Genomic DNA, 24,768 nt, shown 5'->3' with positions numbered 1-24,768 from the left:
GTCTGGCTCTGATAGTCCCTCTTCTAGGACCCACATCTGGGTTATTAGTCATCTTAGAGTCACCCTAAGCATTCAAAACACCATGCAGAGAATAGAAGTGCTATGAATTATTTTGAGTGGAAGAATTAATGGCATTTTGTTGTTGTTGTGAGCACATACACTATATGACTTGCTGTGCTTTCCTTTTGGTGTGTGTTGCCAGGAAGCTTAGTGCTCAACTGAGTTTTGGTAGCTTAACATCCTCTTGTTTAAAATTTTATGAACTGCCTCGGCTCTTTCTTAGAACGTAGAACATAAACTCTTAGTTGGTTCTCTCTTTCCTCCTTCGAGATCACTGATATAATGGAGGTCACTCCCAGAGGTTTCCTCCTGAGTTCTCCAGTGATGCTAGAGACTATCCCATTACTGAGTTCCCCTGAACCATTCGGCCTTCAACCCCTCAAGTCTTCCCAGGTCACTCATTCAGTCAATAAACATTAATCAGCCCTTGTTTGTGGTGAGTCAGACATCGGCTCAGTCCTCAGGGAGCTTATACTCTGAGCAGGGAAGATACCTTGGAGACATTTCGGCTTTGGTTCCATACCACCGCAGTAAATCAACTTGAAATAAATGGAGTCAACACACTTTTTTGGTTTTCCTGTGCATATGAAAGTTATGCCTATACTATACTGTGGTCTATTAAGTCTGCAGTAGCACTGTGTCTAAAAACAGATGTGCATACCTTAATTAAAAAATACTTTATTGCTAAAAATGCTAACTACCCTCTAAGCCTTCAGTGCCTCGTAATCTTTTTGCTGGTAGAGGGTTTGAACTGTTGTGAGAATTATCAAAATGTGACACGGGACACAAAGTGAGCAAATGTTGTTGGAAAAAAAAGGCACTGATAGATTCGTTTGCTGCAGAGTTGCCACAAACCTTCAATTTGTAAAAAAAAAAGAAAGGCGATTATCTGCAAAGCACAATAAAGCAATGCTTAATAAAACAAGGTATGCCGAAGTAATCCTAGAAATAGCTTGTGTTTATTGAGCACTTAGTCTGTGCCAGGAGCTATGCTAAGCATTTTACATATATCCTTACTCAGTTCTTTCATCAATTCCACATACCATTATGTATTATCCCATTTCATGGATGAGAAAACTGAGGATTAGAGATTAAAGTTTCTCAAGCATCACAGGCTTCTAAGAGATGGAGTGAGGATTTGAACCTACCCAGTGGGCTGTACCGCACCCATCACAGTGGCCGGCTTCACTTTAAGACCTTTAAAAGGTGTGCAAGTGCTCTGCCATGTGACCTTGTTGTGACCTTGTACAAGTTACTTGTTATCTCTGCCAATTTCCTTAGCAATCAAACGGAGATTCCAAGAGGATGGATCTCACAGAGTGAATTGTGAAGGGGTGAAATCCAGGGTAACAGTGGTAGCCTGTGCAACTTGCTGAGGAGAGTTAGAAGATAGTGCGATTAGTTTAGACTTTGTGCTTCTGAGAGGAGGTGGCTTTTAGACAAGCCTTTGGTGGGCTGGGGTGAAGGGTGAGTCGGCAGAAGGAACAGTGAACAGGGGAAATGTGGACTCTTGGGGAATGAGGTGTAGCTTGCTTGGATGGTGTTGGGGGAGATCCTGATTGGATGGGCAGATCATGGAGGCCTGGGAGGGCTGGGCTTTGTCCTGTGGCAGCCTTGGAAAGGTTTTCCTGGTGAAGATGATGCAGACAGCAGCTAATGTTGTTTGGACACTAACTTCATGTTAAGTATGTCACTGAGATTATTTCATCTATTCCTTATAAAACCCCAAAGCTGGTCCTGCTTACCACTGTTCTGTTTACCATGTCCTGCTTACTGGTTTACAGATGAAGAAACAGAGGGTTTTAGTCTTAGTAATTGACCCAAGGAGGGAAGTGGAGAGAGCACTGGATCTGCAGACAAGAGACTGAAGTACAAATGCCAGCTGAGTGACCTCAGTTACTCAACCTCCCTGAGCCTCAGTTTTCTCATCTGTAAAATGGGGTAAGAATATGCACCCTCCACCCAAATGCTCTGAGGGTCAGTGAAATTTAAAGATGTGACTATAACTTGTCTGGGAGGCTGGCATGGAGCAGTGTTCCATCCAGTGTGAGACTAGGGATTAAAGAGCCTATGCCCTCATCACCTCTATCTTCAGATGTCTTTTCTTCATCTCTGCTAGGGATACATAGTGTTCTTTCAGTGTATGCAGGGTCTTTTTGCTGACGTAGTCCCAGAACAAATATGCTGTCCGCCCTCACCTCCCCTTTGTAACCCATGGTCTTGCCTAGCACCTCCTGAGGATAAATTCTGGAGCCATGACTACCCTCAGCAAGCTTCTCTTGCATCTGAAACAATTTCTTAAAGCTGCAGATTAGCATGGTCTGAATTTGGTTGGTTTCTGCTTTATGGATTGCTTTAAGAATTAGCTACAACAGGGAATTCCCTGTCGGTGCAGTGATTAGGAGTCAACGCTTTCATTGCTGGGGCCTGGGTTTGATCGCTGGTCAGGGAGTTAGGATCCTGCAAGCCATGTGGTGTGGTCAAAAAAAAAAAAAAGAGAGAATTAACAATTAGCTATGACAGCTATGATTGCTATCTCCCCATCTGGTGAAAACCACCCCAAACTCCCTGGACTCACTTGACTCAAGCTGGAAATGCCCCAGGTCATCCCAGTTCGGTGTTCCCAACCGTGCTGGCTCGACTCCTGTGGCACACGACACACTAAGACCTGGTTCTGTCTCCGTCTTCACTAAGGGAGGCAGGGCTGTGAACATGGTGGGTACCAGAGTCCAGAAGCCGCAGAATGGCTAGATGTCAGCCTCCTTGGAGCACTGCCAGCCAGACTGGGAGAGGACCTCAGAGCCTGGGGTAAGGGAAGGGCCCATTGTAGTGCCAAGAAGCATTAACGGTGCGATCTGGGAGTTATTTTCACAATTTCAAAAAAATGTAGCTCAGTGGGAAAACAAAGATTTCTCCTGTCTCTGACTTCCTCCTAGAAGCCCTCCCCCACCCACATGTCCATCTCTAAACCAAATATTAGCAAACAGAAAATCCCTTGGGTACATCTGGCCATTATTTAGGGGTAGAATGAATATTGGGTTGTAGATTACTCCCTTAAAATACTGTACAAACAACCAAAATGGAAAACACAACTAAAATGTAAAAATAGATGAATGCTCACTTAATACTATTTAGTAGACAAAATCTATGTGGATTTTAAAGAAGAAAGTGGTTAGAAATGACTAACAGCCTCCTTAGTTTATTGGTGGGGCACCTAAGGCCCAGAGAGGGAGAGGAACTTGTCTGGGCCCACCCAGCAAGTAAGGGCAGAGTCAGGGCTAGAACCTATGTGTGTTGGCTCCCAGCCCTTTTCCCACTGGGCCCTTCCACTGCCCTGCCATGCTGAGGATAAAGGAGGCTGTGTCGGAGCTCTGACTTGGGCTGGGCTCTGCAGGGAAATGGGACTCAGAGAAAGGCCAGAGACTGACTCAGTAGCTCCAGTCTCCTTTCCTGCGCTCCTGGGCTTCTGGCTGGGGCTGTATCCCAAAGGCCATGATGCCAGAGGAATTAGGGAGATTCCTGTTTGTTTTTTATTTTATTTCTTTTCTCCCAGGGAGCATCTGTGGACATAAAGTACATGATGATTTTTAAAGAAACAAACCAAGACCCTCTAAGAAAAAATACAAAACCCCTGAATCGGCTGTGCTCTAAAGAAAACGCAATGGGTTTATGATCTTTTAAGACACACAAGAGACAGCTTTCTCTTGACAGATGGGAATCTGAGGCTCTTTTGCTTCCTCCCTCTTTGCGTGACCAGACCCGATTGTGTAAAGCTTTTAGCTTCAAAGCCGGGTTGTGAATAACATTGGTTTAACCTGAAATTTAAAGCCAGCATTTCTTTGCTCCCCGAGACACAGCTTCCTGCCCCTTGCTCCCCTGAAGCTAGCTTCCAGAATGTTAATTCGACGAGCCATGGTTGACTAAGCCCAGCACTGGGTCTATTACATATTATTTGATTTGGAGTAGAAAAGAAGATTTAAAGATACCATGCCCCCTGTATACCTTTGTACTTTTGCCCATGTCTACCCATATATTTAAGCATACCACTCACATTGCAAATTCAGCTTTTCCTCCCTGGAATAAAATGGGTCTGAGTGCTTCTGGAGCCTGTCTCCAAGACCACATTCTCCAGTGAAGTCAGACAGCATCTTTGTGGATGGGAAACGCTACGGAAGTGTCCATTGGAGGCCTGGAGATTCAGACCAGTCCTTGTGTAGGGGGTGGTTTTTCTGGCGTTCACTTTTGTAGCTGTCTCTGTGCATGTAGTCTGTTTGGCTCGTGCTCACCCACTGTCTGTGGTACCCAGAGATAAGTCAGCCATGTCCCTGGCCTCTGAGAACCATGAGTCTTTTTGTCAGAGTATTTGTCATGGTTGACACTTTCACCTTTACTGGTCTGATTATTTTTCAGTTAACGTTTGCCTCTTCCACTGGGCATAACTCCACAAGGACGGGGCTGGGCCAGCTTTTGCTCATCACTGTTTGCCCTGCGTTAGCCCAGCGCCTGCTCCCTTAGGTTGATTGAGGCAAGAATGAACAAATGAATGAATGAAGGAGGTCAGATGGAATGTGACATTTGCAGACCAGATCTGAGGAGTGAAGGTAGTATTACCTATTTGTTCATTTACTCTGCAAATGTTCTCTTTGGAGAAGACAGAGATAAATTAACTGTGGTGTTTCTCCCCAAGGTAGCTAAATAGTGCTGTGTCAGAGTGAAGAGCCTGGGGGCTTGACTTCTAAGATAAGGGAGAAAGTGATGAGATGGAGAAGTGACTAGGGCATGAAGGAAGACATGCTGGAGGAGGTGCCATGGGTGCACATGGTTAGTGTTTATCCTGGCAACTGGGCACATGCCATGAGGAGTGATTTACCTTCAGTATGGGCTCAGTGGATCACCTGTGGCTAACAGGCTGACTCCACATATCACCGCCAAATGAGTACAAATGCAAAATTCATCTTGCCAGCTCCTAGTCTTTCCAAGGAGGACGGATGGAGGTTCTTGAATTGTATAGGAGACAGTGGTCAAGACCATCCCCAAGAAAAAGAAATGCAAAAAGGCAAAATGGTTGTCTGAGGAGGCCTTACAAATAGCTGAGAAAAGAAGAGAAGCTAAAGGCAAAGGAGAAAAGGAAAAATATACTCATTTGAATGCAGATGATTCTAATCCAAAGAATAGCAAGGAGAGATAAGGAGGCCTTCCTCAGTGGTTAGTGCAAAGAAATAGAGGAAAACAATAGAATGGTAAAATCGATAGAGATCTCTTCAAGAAAATTAGAGATACCAAGGGAACGTTTCTTGCAAAGATGGGCTCAATAAAGGACAGAAATGGTATGGACCGAACAGAAGCAGAAGATATTAAGAAGAGGTGGCAAGAATACACAGAAGAACTATACAAAAAAGATCTTCATGACCTAGATAACCACGATGGTGTGATTACTCACCTAGAGCCAGACATTCTGGAATGTGAAGTCAAGTGGACTTTAGGAAACATCACTACAAACAAAGAAAGTGGAAGTGATGGAATTCCAGTTGAACTATTTCAAATCCTAAAAAACAATGCTGTGAAAGTGCTGCACTCAGTATGCCAGCAAATCTGGAAAACTCAGCAGTGGCCACAGACTGGAGAAGGTCAGTTTTCATTCCAATCCCAAAGAAAGGCAATGCCAAAGAATGTTGAAACTACCACACGATTGAACTCATCTCACACGCCAGCAAAGTAATGCTCAACATTCTCCAAGCCAGGCTTCAACAGTATGTCAACCATGAACTTCCAGATGTTCAAGCTGGATTTAGAAAAGGCAGAGGAACCAGAGATCAAATTGCCAACATCCGTTGGATCATCAAAAAAGCAAGAGAGTTCCAGAAAAACATCTATTTCTGCTTTATTGATTATGCCAAAGCCTTTGACTGTGTGGATCACCACAAACTGTGGAATATTCTTCAAGAGATGGGCATACCAGACCACCTGACCTGCCTCCTGAGAAATCTGTATGCAGATCAAGAAGCAACAGTTAGAACAGGACATGGAACAACAGACTGGTTCCAAATTGGGAAAGGAGTACGTCACGGCTGTACATTGTCACCCTGCTTATTTAACTTATATGGAGAATACATCATGTGAAATGCTGGGCTGGATGAAGCACAAGCTGGAATCAAGATTGCCGGGACAAATATCAATAACCTCAGATATGCAGATGACACCACCCTTATGGCAGAAAGTGAAGAGGAACTAAAGAGCCTCTTGATGAAAGTGAAAGAGGAGAGTGAAAAAGTTGGCTTGAAGCTCAACATTCAGAAAACAAAGATCATGGCATCCGGTCCCATCACTTCATGGCAAATAGGTGGAGAAACGGTGGAAACAGTGATAGATTTTATTTTCTTGGGCTCCAAAATCACTGCAGATGGTGATTGCAGCCATGAAATTAAAAGCTTGCTCCTTGGAAGAAAAGCTATGACCAACCTAGACAGTGTATTAAACAGCAGAAACATTACTTTGCCGACAAAGGTCCACCTAGTCAAAGCTATGGTTTTTCCAGTAGTCATATATGGATGTGAGAGTTGGACTATAAAGAAAGCTGTGCACTGAAGAATTGATGCTTTTGAACTGTGGTGTTGGAGAAGACTCTTGAGAGTCCCTTGGACTGCAAGGAGATCCAACCAGTCCATCCTAAAGGAAATCAGTCCTGAATATTCATTGGGAGGACTGATGCTGAAGCTGAAGCTCCAGTACTTTGGCCACCTGATTTGAAGAACTGACTCATTCAGTTCTGAGTGGAAAAGACTTTGATGCTGGGAAAGATTGAAGGCAGGAGGAGAAGGGATCGACAGAGGATGAGATGGTTGGGTGGCATCACTGACTCAATGGACATGAGTTTGAGCAAGCTCCTGAAGTTGGTAATGGACAGGGAAGCCTGGCATGCTGTAGTCCATGGGGTCGCAAAGAGTTGGACATGGCTGAGTGACTCAACTGAACTGAGTCTTTCCAAACTTTGGGAGCAGGGTTTAGAAAGCACAGCCTGAACTAAAGGAACTAGCAATTCAGGCTCTGGGACTGAGAAATGTGAAGGGCAATTGTTTCCCCAGGTCCTTTCTGTGGCTCCCCACCCAACTCCTCCTCTGGTGAGGCTCTAATTACCTCTGTGGCTTCTGTGGCCTCTGTGACTCAACCCCTGCCTGCATGTCCAGAGTCTCCCGGGGTCTCTTCACCTCAACTCCCTCTGTCCCCTTCATTTCCTCCTCTGACTGTTACACCCTCCCCTGCCCCTTTGCTCTTGCTGACATTCTGTCCTCTGCTTCCACTTCAAGCATGACTCCCTTTGGGAGGCTATTAGCTGGTGCAGAGTAAACTCTTTTTCAGTATCTGTTAAATGAATGAATAAATGATTGTATGTTTAGGAAGGCCCCAGGCCTTCTTAAGGAAATAATAGACTTTTGGCATCTGTGCCAAGTGACAGGTAGACTTCACCTCCCTCCCACCTGACATGCCCCACTTCATGGCAGGAGTGGCCAGGAGAGAGAAAGCAGAGGCAGTGCGGGGGTGAATGACTGGACAGGCGGCTCTTCCCAGCTCACAGTCCTCAATTCTATGTCTGGGTCACCAGGACAGTCTGCACACTCTCCCAGGCTCAGCCCACGGTGCTGTGGCTGACTTTCAGAAGGCCAGAGCAGGACGTGGTGAGCCTTCTTTCTAGAAGACTCGGTGAGGCTGCCTGTGCTGCTGAATTGGTGGTGCCCTGGGCGCTGGGCCTCCAAGGACCCTGAGTGTGTGCACTTGATTTGGCATGTGTCCTGAGCCTTAACTCTGTGCCAGGCCCTACTTGGTGACCACACAGTGACCTTGCCCACAGGAGCCCTCAGCTGAGCCCCCCCTCTCTGAGCTTCCTCAGTGGAGGCGAAGCTCTGGCTTTCCAGAGCTCTGAGCTGTGCACAGAGCCCAGCCTATGAAGCCTGTGGGAGAGGACAGGAGGATGGCCTGGCTGCCAGGGAGTGACCTCCTCCAGAGGCCGAGGTGGGGGAATGTCTGGTGGGGCAACCCAATTGGGAGGGAAGAGGTGGACACTGTCCAGTGGGGCTCAGCAGGGCGAGGCCTTGGCAGGAGTGGCCAGGAGCTGGCAGACAGGAAAGAGCCTTTATTAGGAGTTTGGAGCCTGGCAGGGAGGACAGGGGCTAGTGAGTTTATGTGGAGTTGGTGGGCAGGGAGAAGTCTCGTAAAGGTGGACGCGATTATTCTGACGGAAAGAGACTCCTCAGTGGGAGCACTGGGGAACTCAAGCCAAGGTCATGCTTTGGCAAGAGTGCCTGGGGTCAGGATGAGTCGCCAGAGCAATAGCTGAGGAGAAGCCAGCTGAGCCTTCTTCCCCTGTGTGTGTGTGTGTGTGTGTGTGTGTGTGTACACCTGTGTACACAAGGGCCACTTGGTGAATGCCAGCCAATGGAAAACACTGCTGGGCAGACACCGTCTGAGCCATGAGCTCCCACATACCGCTAGTCTTGGTACCCTTGTGGGATAATCCCCATGGGGTAGGCCATGATGGAAGAGGGGGCTCTGAGGATGATGTCCTATGGGCAAGAGCAAGGACCTGTCTCATGGAAGGCCAGTGTTACAGGCTTCTGGAGGAGGGCCTCAGGCTCCAGACTGGAAAACAGGAGTCAGAGATCCCGCTAAGAAGCCCTCCTGTTGGGGTGTCTGGTCATTCAGTCTATAACCCAGCCTAGGTATCCTCTTGGGCTAGAATTGATCTGGGATCCATTTTCTCAGGGGTGTCCTGAGCCACCTCTGAAGACCCTTCCAGTAGAGGTTGCTGGGGCACTCTGAGCTCTCTGCCTACACAGGGGACTCTGAAAGTCCAGCACTCATGTCAACACCCAAAGCTGGTGTCTTTGTTCAAATGTCAGAGCCTGTATTGCAGTTGCCCCCAGATAAGACATCTGGGGAAACACCAACTTTGGGCAGTGTCTCCAGGACACAGTATCCCACTGCTTCAAGCTCCTTGGTTTGGCTTCCTTCTTCACATGGGTGGGGCTTTGACCTGATGAATGAAGTTTAGGACAGCAGTGGGCTGGTGGGGCAGGGGTGGAAGGGGGATTGGGGACAGCTTGTGTAAGGGCACCTGCCAGGGAGAGATCTGACACACCCTGGTTCCCCCTAGGGCTTCCCAATGGCAAAAGCAGATGCCTCTCCTCTGGGCCTGTCTACCAGCAGTGTTTCTGGGTAGCCCTGAATGAGCAACTTGCTTCCAGAGGGCCCTGGGGAAAGATGGCCCTGGAGGCCATTCCTCACTGGAATCTTTCACCCACCTTATTTTCTCTTGTTTTGAATGGTTCAGACCCAAAGCTCACAAAATATATTTCAACCCATTTAATTTTTAATTGATAGTTTGTAATATTTTCTTTGAAATGTAGGCATCATCACCAGGGACTGTGATAGTGTGAAGAGTTAACAATACAGAACCCATAGAGAATTTAATCTTGTATTTTCTTTGTAATTTACATTTCTGAATAGGCAATACGTTTAAAGTTCTATAACAAAACAAATAAAACAATCATGCTATGAAAAGTCTCCTTCCCCTTTGCCTCCATCCGTTTAGTTTCTACCTCCCTAGATGGGTACCACTCTAACTATTTCTCATGTTGCCTTCCGTATGGCTCTGAAAGGCAACATTAGAAACACACACACACACACACACACACACACACACACACACACGTATCAGTTCACTTCATTCGCTCAGTTGTGTCCTACTCTTTGTGACCCCATCGACTGCAGCATGTTAGGCCTCCCTGTCCATCACCTGCCCATCACCAACTCTCAGAGCTTGCTCAAACTCATGTCCATCGAGTCAGTGATACCATCCAACCATTTCATCCTCTGTCGTCCCCTTCTTCTCCTGCCTTCAATCTTTTCCAGCATCAGGGTCTTTTCCAATGAGTCAGTTCTTCACATCAGGTGGCCAAAGTATTGGAGTTTTACCTTCAGCATCAGTCCTTCCAATGAGTATTCAGGACTGATTTCCTTTAGGACAGACTGGTTGGATCTCCTTGCAGTCCAAGGGACTCTCAAGAGTCTTCTCCAACACCACAGTTCAAAAGCATCAATTCTTCGGTGCTCAGCTTTCTTTATAGTCCAACTCTCACATCCATATATGACTACTGGAAAAACCACAGCTTTGACTAGACAGACCTTTGTTGTCAAAGTAATGTCTCTGCTTTTAAATATGCTGTCTAGGTTGGTCATAACTTTTCTTCCAAGGAGCAAGCGTCTTTTAATTTCATGGCTGCAGTCACCATCTGCAGTGATTTTGGAGCCCAAGAAAATAAAGTCTGTCACTGTTTCCATTGTTTCTCCGTCTATTTGCTGTGAAGTGATGGAACCGGATGCCATGATCTTAAGCCAACTTTGGCTTAAGATTTTGGGTTTTAAGCCAACTTTTTCACTCTCCTCTTTCACTTTCCTCAAGAGGCTCTTTAGTTCTTCACTTTCTACCATAAGGGTGGTGACATCTGCATATCTGAGGTTATTGATATTTCTCTCGGCAATCTTGATTCCAGTTTGTGCTTCATGCAGCTTGGCATTTTGCATGATGTATTCTGCATATAAGTTAAAGTTAAATATATAAATATATATACATATATATATATACACACACACACACACGGCCATATATATGTATATATATATATATACCCACATACATACACACACAATGCGTGTAAAGTCTTATTTTCTTCCTTTTTTACACAAAAGATTGTGTGCTGTGCTGAATCTTATTTATTTATTTTTCACTTAATGATGTATCTTGAAAATCTTTCTGTGTCACTTCACAGAAGTCCTCTTTCCTTTTTGCTGCTGCACAGAACTCTACTGTGTGAGCATACCATAATTTATTTAACCAGTTCCTAAAACAGACTCTTGGGTTGTTTCCAGTCTTTTGCTACCAGCACTTTGTACACGTATCACTTCCTATATGTGTGAGTTTAACTGTAAAATAAATTCCCAGAGGTGCAATTGCTGTATCAAGGAGAACTTGCATTTGTGATCTTGATTTTGTTGTTCAGTCACTGAGTTGTGTCTGACTCTTTGCAACCCAATGGACTGCAGCATGCCAGGCTTCCCTGTCCTTCACCGTCTCCTGGAGTTTGCTCAGATTCCTGTCCATTGAGTTGGTGATGCTATCTAACCATCTCACAGCCTTGTGATGAAGGGGCTTGTGTAACTCAGGGAAGCTATGAGCCATGCTGTGCTAGGCTCAGGATGAGTCAGGATGGGTCATAGTGGAGTGTTCTGACAAAATGTGGACCACTGGAGGAGAGAATGGCAAAGCACTCCAGTATTCCTGTCACGAGAGCCCCATGTGATCTTGATAGATTTTATCAAATTGTCCACCATGGGTGTGTGACGAGTAGACTCCCATCAGAACTGTATGAGAGCATGTGTTTCCCTACAGCCTTCCTAACACTGTGTTTTATTGGCTGGTCACGTGATATGATGGCAAATGTCCCAGGTAAGGGACAGCTCTGGGACAAAACTGATCCAAGGGGACCTTCAGTGCAGGAGAGGCAGTGGTGCCTGGTGATTAAGCCTCTGAGTCAGCCTGAGTTCCAATCCTCAGGCAAATCAGTCTGCTTTTCTAGGTCTCAATTTTCTCATCTGCAAAATAGGGGAAATAATACCATCTGCATTGGTTCCATTGTGAGGATTAACTGCAATGAAGCATGCTTCACGCAGGGCCTGGCGTGTGGCTGTGGGAAGCTGGCTTTGGCCTAACTAGTCGGGCGACCTTGGCAAAGAACCCCTCCCCATCTGAGCTGCTGTGTCCTCTCTCATCAGGGAAGGAGGTGGGCTTGTGTATCTCCCAGACCCTCTTCCCAATCCAGTGTCTGGCCTGTCTTGCCCAGCAGCTTGCAGGACCCACACTCACCCCTCCTCTCTCGTACTCATCAAAGGTATTCAGGAGTCTCCTGTGCCGAATGGCCACTCACTGCCGGGCAGAGATTTCCTCCGGAAGCAGATGCGGGGAGACCTGTTCACGCAACAGCAGCTGGAGGTGCTGGACCGCGTGTTTGAGAGGCAGCACTACCCGGACATCTTCACCACTGCGGAGCCCATCAAGCCTGAGCAGGTATGACCCCAACTTGCTGCCTCCGACACCCACCACCTGCATGCAGGCCTGGGTGATGCACCCGAAGGCATCTGGCGGGGTGTGGGTGAGAGTGCCAGGTTTAACTCAGAGCCGCACCTGGCCAGTGGCGGCCTCCCACGAGGTCTAGAGGATGCATCTGGGGCTCTTGCGATTGCTGGCCCTGGTGCCTGGTCTCTCGGGCCTGGTGGGGAGTGTTCCGTGTCTGGCTGCCCCGCCATTGCTGAGTGGTGCTGTGCTTACCCAGGGCTCTTCACACAGGGTGGTGTAATGATCTCCTGAGCCACTTGAGGTGGTCTTGGGTCATTATCCTGTCAGTCAAGATGCAGGTGGAAATATGTAAGCACCGTATGGCCATAAACCGGGTGATGATGGCACTGGCGTGTCCCCCACTGTCAGCCCTCTTGTCACGTTGCCCTGTCATGCTTTTAGAATTGAATCCAAGAGTCTGGAGATGAAGAAGTGTCTCACTGGACAGACTTACAGCTGGGTCATTTACAAGAGAGGGAAGAAAGCAGGATGATCCCTTGCTAGCAGCCCCCTGCTGTAACCTGGGCTGAGAAGCAGTCACTGCCTGTGGCTACAGAGAAGGGAGGGACCAGAAAGGCTCTGCCCAGGGAGAGGCTCTCAGGACCTGGATAAGGTTCCCCCTGAGTACCAGATTTGATTCAGGAGACTGTTTCCTGGTGCCCCACACGTGACAAGCCCTGGGCTGGAGACCTCACAGGCACAGGCGGCTCGGACTTGACTCCTGCATGCTGAGAGCTCCCATCCGCTGGGTGAGATGCAGGGGCCTGAGAGCAATGACTTCCCCAGCACTTGCTGGCTGGTCCTGGTGATGAAGACTAACCTGCTGAGCTTCCTCTGCAGGCTAATGAGAGATTGGCTTCTGAAGTTTTCCCAAAGAGTCACCCAAAACAGTGTAGGCTGCAGGACAGGCTGCCGTGGAGAGAGGAGGTCTGGAGGGGACCTTGGATGGGGAGGAATGAGCAAGGCCCCAGGGACCACCATCCTGTGACAGTTTGGCTGTCTTTGTTTGGTTCCTAGGAGGGCACTCACAGACCATCTAGCTACTTTGTTTTCAGATGGGGAAACTGGGGCCTAGTGAGGCAAAGAGGCTTGGCCTAAGGTCACCCAACAAGTCTGGGCTTCTCTGGTGGTTCAGATGGTAAAGAATCTGCCTGCAATTGCAGGAGACCTGAGTTCAATCCCAGGGTGGAGAAGTTTCCCTGGAGGAGAGAATGAATACCCACTCCAGTATTCTTGCCAGGAGAATTCCGTGGACAGAGGAGCCTGGCCATGGGTTTGCAAAGAGTCAGACATGACTGAGCGACTTTTATTCACTCACTCACTCACCCAACAAGTTATGTATTCACTTAACAAACACTGATGAGTGTTTATTATATGCAAGGCACAGAGCCAGTCACTGTACATGAGTGAACAAAACAGGCTTGGACCTGCCCTCAGGGAGACTACAGATGTGTGGAAGAATCACAGTGAAGAAGGATTACTCAAAGGGTCATGGATGACAGATGTGCTAGGCACTGAGGAGGAAATGTCTGAGGTTCTCCAAAGGCATAAAGCAGGTGCTGATCCAGCCTGGAGGCCACAGTGGCTTCCGCTGAGCCCTGAAGGGACATGGTGAGGAGAACTGACTGGCTGAGGGAATAAGAGTACAAAGACCCTGAGGCCAGAGGAAGTGTGGCAGGAGTGAGGAAGGAAAGAAAGTGCGGCTGGGCTTCAGGGAATGGACTGGGGGAGGGTAGGAGGAGATGCTGGTTAGCTGGGCCTGGTCTCATAGACGGTGCTCAGGGTTTCCGTCTTTCTCCTGCAGTTGAGTGGCACCTCCTCCAGGAATCACACAGTCATAGGTGCAGGTTAGAGCTAGTCTCACCCACTCTAGGTCCTGGGGTCTAGGGAGAAGTGTCTGTTTCCATCACAGGCAGCCTGTCCCACTGCTCGGAGCCCTTCAGAGAGATGGCCGAAGCCGCATTCCATCTGACCCCATAAGGAGAAAGCAAAGGGACTCAGCTTGGAACCTTCATTGGATGAAGCCCACCTTTCCCTCCAGAATCTGGGAGAAAAGTTATCTTGTAACCTTTGACAATATTACATAATTTTAGAGCCAGTAGGGCTCTAAAAAGAAGCAAGCTATCAATCTCCTCATTTCTTAGAGGCCCACAGAAAGGATAGAGTTTGTCTGACCTCTGCACAAAACCTCTGGCATTTCTACTAAGCTCTTATTTACTTAATTCAGATGTTAGGTGCCAGGGATCATGTTTCCCTCTGTGTTTCATGTGATTCTCATGGAAACACAGAATCTAATTCTAGTTCATTCAGCTTGGAATACCCTAGAAGCCCAGGCAGACTATAGGACTTCATACTTTGGAGGAGTCCACCCACGTATCCATTCACTCACTTGCTCAGATGCTCATTTGCTCATTTATCCAGCATATATCTTACGTGGTAGCTGTGACCCTGGCACAGTGCTGGGCACCCAGAGGCAGGAGGGCAGGATGAATCAGGCATCAGCTCAGCCTCCAGCCTTACAGGGGCAATGTGATGTGGATTCAGAACCTGCAAGGCGAGGGAGAAAGTTCTGTGGACCCTGATGAACAGAGTCGTTGCCTCCGCAGGGAGCACAGGGAGGAAGGATGTTATGGAAGAAGTGACATCAGGGGACAGGTCAATAAGCCTGTGTAGAGATGGGCCTTGGTGGAGGAACCGTGTTCCTAGCAGTCTGGCCTTGCAGTGTCCTTCAGAATGGCACGGACACACTGCTGGACTGACTTTGATTGTGTGGGCTCTGAGGCAGGGCCTGCCTGCAGGATAATGACTGACTCAATGCTTTCTGGTTAATCTGCTTCACCTTCCCGTAATGGGCCATAATGAGGAGAGATAGTAGGTGAGACCACGGGGCTGCGGGTACGCACACAGGCACTGGACTATGAATGACGTACCCTCGCTCCGCACTCCCAGTCACTTTGGATAAATGTTGGCCGAGCAAGGGGCCACAGGCTGGGAAGGGACGCGCGTCAAGGGTATAGGTTTCTCACACCTGCTTGCAGCCTGGCCTTGTGAGCCCCGGTGGTCAGGAGGGGGCCCAGAGCTCTGGCCGCCAAAGCCGGCCCCTCTTCCAAATGTGAGCTGATCTGGTCTGCAGGGTCTAGTGGCAGCTCATGGGGTAGGATGAATATTTACTGGCTTTGGAGTTGGGAGTGTCTGACTTGAGTCCAGCCTCTGTCCAGTTGGGCAAATCACTTTTACTCCAGACCTCAGTTTCTGTATCTGGGACAGGAGAGAGTGTGATTTTGACATCAACCTAGCACAGCCCAGCAGTAGTGGCAGTGATCTTCTCTGTCTATGCATGATTCTCTACAGTTTCCAAAGATCTTTCACATCCATCCTCTCATCAGACTCTCCATGTAAATGCCTGCTACACAGGCTGGGCAAGATTTGTGAGCCCATTTTACAGACTGGAACATTTTTTTTCAGACTGTTCACCCTGTTTTCAGGCTTCTGGGATCTGTCGAGGCTGCAGAGCTGGACTCTGACCTCAAGATCTTTTGTCTACCTTGGACAAGACAGATATATGGGCCTCCGTGTCTCCAAACAGTTCTAGGAGCCAGTTTTCTGGTTGGCCGGTTTCCAGAACTGGCCTTTTGTAGCCAGAGTCCACTGGTCATTCCTAGAACCCTCAGAGGCTTGCCAGGAGCTTGGGTGGTCAACTCTTCCTTAATCAGCCCCCTGCCTCCAACTGCCCATGGGAAGAGCATACTTCTTCAGGGCCTGGCTGGGGTCCTGCCTGTCACTTCCACAAGCTCAGAGCCCACTCTCACCTGGCTGCTCTTCCTGCCAAGATCTGTCCTGGGTGCAAGCATGCATGATTCTTCCTTTTATACAGGAACTTAGTAAAACCTTGTCCCTGGGTAGAATGGGTTAATGTATACACACTCCTGGGACAATGAAACACTTCCTTTTCAAAATGGTTATTGAAAAAGCAATTCTGTTTTTCCTCCATGTGGAGTGAGTAAAAATCACCTTGGAGGAGAAGAGGTAAAAAAAAAGAAACGAAGACGGGTGGTATGTGTGTGTGTGTGTTTCGAACAGTGGAATGTGTTTCAGTAAAACTCACGTTGACGCTGTCATGGGTGCCACGCTGCTGGCGGGAGCTGGTCCCTCCTCCGGCCACGGCAGAAAGGCCACCCTCCAAGCACAGCCTGCCGTATTTACTCTCGGCAGACTATTAACCAACACTAGGCTATTAATCTGGCTTTTGAGCCTTCACTAAAGCCCATAAAAGCTCACAGTTGTCAAATGGAGTTCATTTTAATTTCCTTTCAATCACAGTAAATTATTCAGGTGATAAATCAGCTGGAGCAGCCTCCTGGCTGTAATAGAAACCCTAATTCCTGGCTAATTATCCAGCCCATTGCTGCCAACAGATCAATACGGGTGCAAAATGGAACGGGCCCAGGGCCCTCCCTCCCATTGGGCCAGAGACAGGAAGACAGCTGGGGTAGGGGGACGTGCTGCTGACCTCCCAGGAAGTTCAAAGGTCACAGGGGGTTAAACCGGGAGAAGTCCTGTCCCTTGCTAACAGAGAAGCCACCAGGAATGCCTCCTGCTCCCATCAGCTGCTTTGCCCTCTGCTCGGTGGCATTTCTTCAGGCTGATGGGCCTGGGGCTGAGTGTTGCCTGCTTCTGTGGGCATCCTCTTCCTGGGAAGGGGTTGGTTTTGTGTTTCTGAGGACGATTGAGCTGGGTCATCAGAGATGGTTTGAACTCTCCCTAAGTCAGGAAAAGAGCTGGGAACTGTGAGGAAATGATGAGGTGGCAGACATGTTTCCTTTTCTTCAGGGAATTCCGGCAGGAGAGCAGGTAGGGAGAGAAGCAGGGACAGGAGACAGGTGTGCCAGGCTAAGAATGGGGGAAGTCTTCTTGAAGGAGGTGTCATTCATGCTGTGCCTTGAGGGATAGGCAGAATGCTGCTCTGTGGAGAAGGCAGAGTTGGTTGAAGAGGGCATTCTAGGCAGAAGGAGCGGCACAGATGAAGGCGTGGAGGGTGGAAGTACAGCGGGGAACTGCAGGCTAGGCTAAGTGGTTGGAATATGGGCTGAGTGAAAGGAAGTCAGAGACAACAGGGCTGGAGAGGCAGGATGGCCCTAAACCCAAAAGGGCTGGCAGGTGGCAGTGAGGAGGTCTGGCTTTGCTTTGGGGACAGTGTGTCCCCAAGAGCCCAATGTCTGAGGCCTGGGCTAGTCTGCTCTCCTGGAAGCAAACTTCCATGGGGCTCCTGCCTCTTGCCCTGTTCCTGCTGCACTGGTGGCTTTCTCTTCCTGAAGCTCATCCTCATATAATAGCCCTTATGGTTTCCCACTGCTCAAAATCTAAATCCCAGCTTTTTATCTTCATCCCAACCCTTCACCATCCCCACGGCCCTCTGCTTGCCTGCACGATGCTCTGCTGGAGCCAGGCCTGACCCCTCACTGCTCCATGTGAGATGGGCTCCTCCTATGCGAGGGGGCCATGGATGATGGCTGGTGTGTGTGTGTGTGTCTGTGTGTGTGGGTGAATGCGTACCCAAGCGTGGGAACCCCAGGGATGGCTCTGAGCTTGGAGTGAGGCAGGGACTGCAGTTATTATTCTTTCTCAGTGTTGTTATTCTCCAAACTCCTGCTCACAGTTTCCCTGGATGGAACATTCTTCCAGTCTGTTTCTAAATCTATGCTGTCCAGGCCCAGCAGGAGTCCTGCCTGCCCTGGGAGCCCTTCACTGACCCACTTAGTCCAGACTGTCTTGCCTCTTGTTTGAGCTCATGAATGCACTGAGTTCTAATCATTACTGTTAATTGTTGTAGTGACTATATATTCATTGCTTACCAGAGACCTGGCTCTATTCTGAGAAGAACTCTCCCACCCCCATCTCATTACAAAGTCACAAAACTCCTATTATCCCCATTGTGCAGACAGGATGACTGAGGCTTGGTGAGATCAGTTCAGTGACTTAGCCACAGGGACACAGTAAGTGTGGAGCCAAGTTGGAAGCCAGGTCCAGAGTTCACGCTGGTAGCCACTGGATTCCCCACAGTTAAACACAATAAGGCTACCCATGGACTCTTCCAGGCAGGCAGTGTCCTAGAGACACAACTCGGGTGTCCAATCTGCTCACCCTGGGAGCTCTGCAGGAATCAGGAAGTGCTGGGGCTGCCGGCGAACCAACATGGTCTCTGGAGGTCTGAGCCGAAGTCGGGGCAGTGACTGTACCCCTCTGCTCTGAACTAGCTGTGCTCCTCTCACTTTGCACTGCAGGGCTGTGCTCAGGGCCAGGCTCCTCCACTGCAGACAGAATAGAGTTTGTTCAGAAGAGGAGGTTGAAAGTCTTTCCTCGAACCAGAATTGAAAGAGACACATGTATCCCAGTGTTCACTGAAGCACTGTTTACAATAGCTAGGACGTGGAAACAACCTAGATGTCCATTGGCAGATGCATGGATGAGAAAGTTGTGGTACCACAATGGAATATTACCCAGCTATAAAAAAGAACTCATTTTGAGTCAGTTCTAATGAGGTGGATGAAACTGGAGCCTGTTATACAGAGTGAAGTAAGTCTGAAAGAAAAACACCAATATAGTATATTAACACATATATATGGAGTTTAGACAGATGGTAATGACAACCCTATATGCAAGATAGTAAAAGAGACACAGATGTAAAGAACAGACTTTTGGACTCTGGGAGAAGGCGAGGGTGGGATAGCATTAAAGTGGGAGAGAATAGCACTGAAACATGTATATTACCATATGTTAAATAGATGACCAGTCCAAGTTTGATGCGTGAAACAGGGCACTCCAAGCTGGTGCACTGGGACAACCCAGAGGGATGGGATGCGGAGGGAGGTGGGAGGGGGATTTGGGACAGGGGGACACATATACACCCGTGGCTGATTCACATCAATGTATGGCAAAAACCACCACAATATTGTAAAGTAATTGACCTCCAATTAAAATAAATAAATAAATTTTAAAAAAGAAAGCCTTTCCTCGAAGGGATGACTGGAGAAACTGGGACTTTTTGGTCTGAAGAAGGGAAGACTTAGGGGTGTGAGCAGGGAAGGAGACAGGCTAAGAGAACTTTCTAACAGCCCAAGCTTTCTCACAGTGGAGTGGGCCTTCTTGTGAAGTAGTGAGCGTCCCGTCATGGGAGGCATATAAGGAGAATCATATATGCTGTATTGGAAGTTTAACAATCCACTGAGGACTTGATCAGTTAAAAGTTAGGGTCCTTCCAACTTGAAAGAATGATTCTAGTGTAAGAAGAGTGAGACGGTCTGATGGGAAGAGGGGAAGGGACAGGAGAGGCAACAGAAGGAGACCTTTCATGTTGCAGCATGGCAGGGACACTGAGGGCAGTTCCCTCAGGGTCCTCACTAGGGCAGGCAGAGAGGCCTGAGTCACAGGGGCTGTGACTCAGAGCCGCAAAGGACTGGAGGCTGCAAGGTCTTGGGAGGCCAGTGATGAGTCCAACTCTTCCAGTGCATAGAACAGGGCTGGCGTTTCTGGTGAAGACACCAGGACCAGGAGTCTAGACACCAGGGGCTGCTGTCCTCACCGCCCACACACAGTGCCTAGCATCCTCTGTCCAGAGGTTCAGGGGCAGACCCTGAGGAGGTAGGCAGTGGAGAGGAGGATTAAACAGACCTGTGTGCTGCCCACAGGGGCCACCACCTGCAGGGGGTCTGGCAGAGTGTGAGGCATAATTGAAGATAAAGGAATTGCTCACTAAAAAATCCCAACAACCTCTCACACAGCACTCTTGCTCACATCAACTATGAGACAGATTATATGCAGTATAATCTTCATTTGGCAGATGAACAATTAGGTAACAAGCCCCAAATGATGTAGCTGGTAAGAAGCCACATTCTCCAATCTCTGCTTTTTGTGGGTGTAGACTGTCTTCTGAAGTCAACCCCCTGACCTCTGCAAGTGTAGATATCTCCTGAATGCTCGATTGATATCATTCAGCAAATATTTATGGAACACCTGCTCTGTGCCAAGTACTGTGCTAAGTGCTGGGGACACAGCAGCCACAAAGACAGATGTGGTCCCCAGAATTTACCATTAGCAATGGAGAAACAGATTTTAACAAAATAACTATGTCAGCAAAAGCAGTGTCCCATTACCAATAATTACAGAGTGTGATGAGCATGGAGAACAGACAGATCAGGGTGTGCTGAGAGGAAAGAGTGGGACCTCATTGAGATGGGAGGTCAGGAATGTCTATCTGAGAATGGCACCTTTGAGCTCAAGGTAGGGAAGGGTGGTGGGAACAGTGTCTCAGGCAGAGGGAACAGCCAGCACGAAGATCTGAGGCTGGGAAGACTTTGGGCTTTCATGGTGACCTGTTCTTAGACCAGTCACTTCTCTCTGAGTCATGGTTTCTGCCTTTAGGGTGGGAGATTAGACTGGGTCATCCTTGAGATCCATTCTAGCTCTAACATTCTGTGAGAGATAAAACAAATTGGGAATTCATCTCTTATTTTTATTTTGACTTGTTTACATTTTTTTCTTCCTGTCTGTTCTGCTCTTTTAGATGACAGGAAAATTCTGTGTATGTGGGGTTTAAAGATTACAAGTGAATTGTCAAAGAGTTGCCTGTGCCTTCCTGGGTTGTTCATTCATTCATTCATTCATTCATTCATTCATCCAAGAAATTTTTACAGATGTGCCATGTTAGTGACATTGACCACCTGTGCTGTCCTGTGTGGCATAGAGTAACAGCAGTAGTAGATGCAACCTTAATTCTCTGATGGGTTGAGAATAGTTGTCATTCAGTTTGCTCAGCTTTATTTCTTGTTGCAAATATGGGAATGATGATACTTTTTAAAGCATCAGCAGAAGTCAGATGGCAATAGAAAATATCTTCAAATGTTAAGAGATAATAACAATTGACCTGTCTTCAGATAAATGATCTTTTAATAGTGAAGGAAAACATTTTCAGACAAAAAGAGAGTTTACCGCTAATACACTCTTGGTGAATTGCTAAACAACGTACTTCAGTAACAAGGATATGAGAGACTTCTGGTTTGGGCTCTGATGTATAAAGAGCCTGGGAGTCACCACTCCCATATTTGCAACAAGAAATAAAGCTGAGCAAACTGAATGGCAACGACTATTCTTGACCCATCAGAGAATTAAGGTTGCAGGACAAGCAGCTACTGCAAAATTTGGAAAGACAATACAGAGAGTTACAGCTGAGATCTACCAGATTAACATAAAACCTCACGCTAAAGGCCTATTTACCTCCGTTTCTGTACTCAATACTATTGTGTCCAGCTTTCAACAAAAAGTTAGGCAAGAAAAAAAAACACGGACTGAAGAGATAAAGTAAGCATCAGAACCAGACTCAGCCATTAGAGTTTAGAATTTGACAGATGACACAGGTTTTAGAACCATTAGATAGGGATAAAAAAAAGTATTTATTTGGTTGTGTCAGGTCTTAATTGCATCACGCAGGATCTTTTGTTGAGGTGCGCGGGCTCAGAAGTTGGGGTGAGTGGGCTTAATTGTTTTGTGGCATGCGGGATCTTAGTTCCCCAACCAGGGGTTAAACCCACATATCCTGCATTGCAAGGTGGATTCTTAACCCCTGGACCACCAGGAAAGTCCCTAGAAAGGGAATTTAAAATAACTATGATTGATATGTTAAGGGATTTACTGGAAAAGGAGACAGCATGAAAGAATATGTTGGCAATGTAAACAGAGAAATGGAAACTCTAGGAAACAATTGAAAAGAAATGCTAGAAAATTTTTTAAAAATACAGTGACAAAAATAAAGAAGACCTTTGACAGATGCATCCATCGATTGGACATAGTCAAGTAAGGCGTCAGTAAACTTGGAGATGTGTCAGTAGAAACTTCTCAAACTGAAATGTAAAAGAAAAAAGAACGAAAGAGCAAAGGCACAAACCAAAAACTAGACTAGAACATGATCCAAGAATTTTGGGACAATTTTTGAGAGGAATAGCATGTGCATAATTGGAATACCAGAGGGAGAAGAGAGAATGAAGAAGTATTTGAAGTGTTAGCTGTTCAGTCGTGTCTGACTCTTTGTGACCCCATGGACTGCAGCCTGCCAAGTTCCTCCGTCCATGGAATTCTCCAGGCAAGAATACTGGAGTGAGTAGCCATTCCCTTCTCCAGGGGATCTTCCCAACTGAGGGATTGAACCTGGGTCTCCTGCATTGCAGGTGAATTCTTTACCATCTGAACTCACCAACCTAGAATTGTACCCCTAGAATGAAGGAAAAATGAGGAGAAGTAGTAATGGCCAAGAATTTTCCAAAATTAATGTCAGATAACCAAACCACAGATGTGAGAAATTCAGAAAATGTCAAGCAGTAGGTGAAAATACCATAATATCTAAACCTGCACATATCATATTCAAACATCAGAAAACCTAAGATGAAGAAAAACCTTGAAAAAAGCCAGAGGGACAAAAACCACCTTACTTAAAGAGGAACAAGGAAAAGAGGAACAAGGAAAAGAATCACAGTGGATTTCATGTCAGAAACCATGCAAACAGGAAGAGAGTGGAGTGAAATATTTTAAGCACTGAAACGAAAAACCTACCAACCTAGAACTCTATACCTTGGGAAATCGTCCCCCCAAAGTGAAGGAAAAATGAAGATTTTCTGTCAAACAAAAATGGAGTTAATTCATGACCAGCAGACCTGTCTTGCAAGAAATGTTAAAAAAAAATTCTTCAGAGAGAAAGAAAATAATATAGGTCAGAAACTCAGATCTACAAAAAAAAAAAAAAAGAAGGGTGTCAGAGAAGGAATAAACGAAGATAAAAATTCTTTGATTTTTCTTAGTTTTAATTGATCTAAAAGGAAATTGCTTAAAGCAAAAATGTAACAATGTATCCATATGATTATAACATATGGATAAGTGAAATGAATGACAGTCAGTTCACAAGGGACAAAAAGGGGGAATTGGGAATACTCTGTTAGAAGGGACTTGTACTGCAATTTAAGAAGTGCAATGTTATTCGAAGGTTAATTTAGATTAGTTATAAATGTATATTGAAAATTATAGGGCAACGACCAAAACTGTCTTTTTGACTTAAAAATGTTTTTAAAATTGTGATAAAAACACATAATACAAAAATTACCCTCTTAACCATATTTAAGTATATAGTTCAGTAGTGCTAAGCAAATTAAATGGATTCATATGACATATTTAATTAAACCCAGAAAAGGAAGAAGAAAAGCAGGGAAAAAAGAAATAAAAAGCAAGTTCAATAAATAGAAAACAATTACAAACATGATAGATATTAATCCAAGTATATCAATAATTGCTTTTGATATTAATGGTCTAAGAATACCCATTAAAAGAAAGGAACTGTCAGAGTGCATTAAAAAAGGCTCACAAGACCCAACTATTAATATATATTGCCTATGAGAGGGATATGAAATACAGAAAGAAGGAATAAGATTTAAGTCCCAATTAAGAAGCAATGATAATCAAATAATTGATATATAAAGGATTATTTAAATAACTATTGACTGTGAGTGTCAGCTTCCCTGGTGGCTCAGTGGTAAAGAAAATATCTGCCGATGCAGGGAACACGGGTTCAATCCCTGGGTCGGGAAGACCCCCTGGAGAAGGAAATGGCTACCCACTCCAGTATTCTTATCTGCAAAATCCCATGGACAGAAGAGCCTGGCAGGCTATGGTCCTTGGGGTTGCAAAAGAGTCTGTCACAACTTAGTGACTAAACAACAACAATAAACATAATGGCTGGTTTGGGGGATTTAAAAACAAAGTGAAAAAAGAAAATAATAATATATAAGGTTGGGAGTGGGCTTCTCTGAGTTGAAAATTCTAAGACCCTTGTATTACTCAGCTGGCGGACAAATATATTGATAAACTGTGAATCTGGTTATGTCAGGGATGCAGGTAAGCAAGTTAAAGGTCATCATTAAAGGCATAACAATGGAAGGTATAACTTCTAAACCAGAGGAGGCAAGGAGATATATAAAGTATCAGTGAGTCCAAGAGAAAACAGGAGCGAGGAAGGAAAAAGCAAAGAAGAGACTTGGACCATTAAAAATACAAAATTAGATAGTAGATGGTAGAAATAAATAAAAATATTTGCTGCTGCTGCTAAGTCGCTTTAGTCGTGTCCTACTCTGTGCGACCCCATAGACGGCAGCCCACCAGGCTCTGCCGTCCCTGGGATTCTCCAGGCAGGATTCACCTGTCAGGAGGGGTGCAAGCAGTCCACTAACAGTATGGAGGGACAGGCCTGGGCTGATTTGTGGGGTTCTCATGAGGAGATGGTGTGACAGGATGCTGTTGGGGAGCAGAGCCCTGGGATTGGTGCTGGGGCACAGTGAGTGTGCAGACCCCTCTACCTTGCCCAGAAATTCCCGGGACAAGTGGAGAGGCCTGCTTTGCACTGGGAAAGAAGTCAGGGACCCACCTCTGCGAGTGGGATTAAGAGCACAAGCTTCCAAAGCAGCTGCTTGGGACTTCACAACCCGTTATGTTACTTTTGAGCCTGGGGA

At 46.6% G+C, this 24,768-nt stretch overlaps 1 protein-coding gene across 12 annotated transcripts in view; it reads left to right on the top strand.

The window, feature by feature from the left end:
• Nucleotides 1–24,768, top strand: part of PAX5 (paired box 5) — a 180,523-nt gene that overhangs the window by 53,469 nt on the left and 102,286 nt on the right. For all 12 annotated transcript variants that reach the window (XM_081510326.1, XM_081510311.1, XM_081510287.1 and 9 more), the window contains one exon: nucleotides 12,003–12,178. In XM_081510326.1, the coding sequence (XP_081366452.1) occupies nucleotides 12,003–12,178 (176 nt within the window). The remainder of the gene's footprint in view (nucleotides 1–12,002; nucleotides 12,179–24,768) is intronic.

Source organism: Giraffa tippelskirchi, chromosome 1, assembly GCF_054371585.1.
Source record: "Giraffa tippelskirchi isolate mGirTip1 chromosome 1, T2T-mGirTip1v1.2.pri, whole genome shotgun sequence".
NCBI lineage: Eukaryota > Metazoa > Chordata > Mammalia > Artiodactyla > Giraffidae > Giraffa > Giraffa tippelskirchi.
Note: the sequence above shows the minus strand (reverse complement) of the source record. Positions and strands in the feature narration are given on the sequence as shown.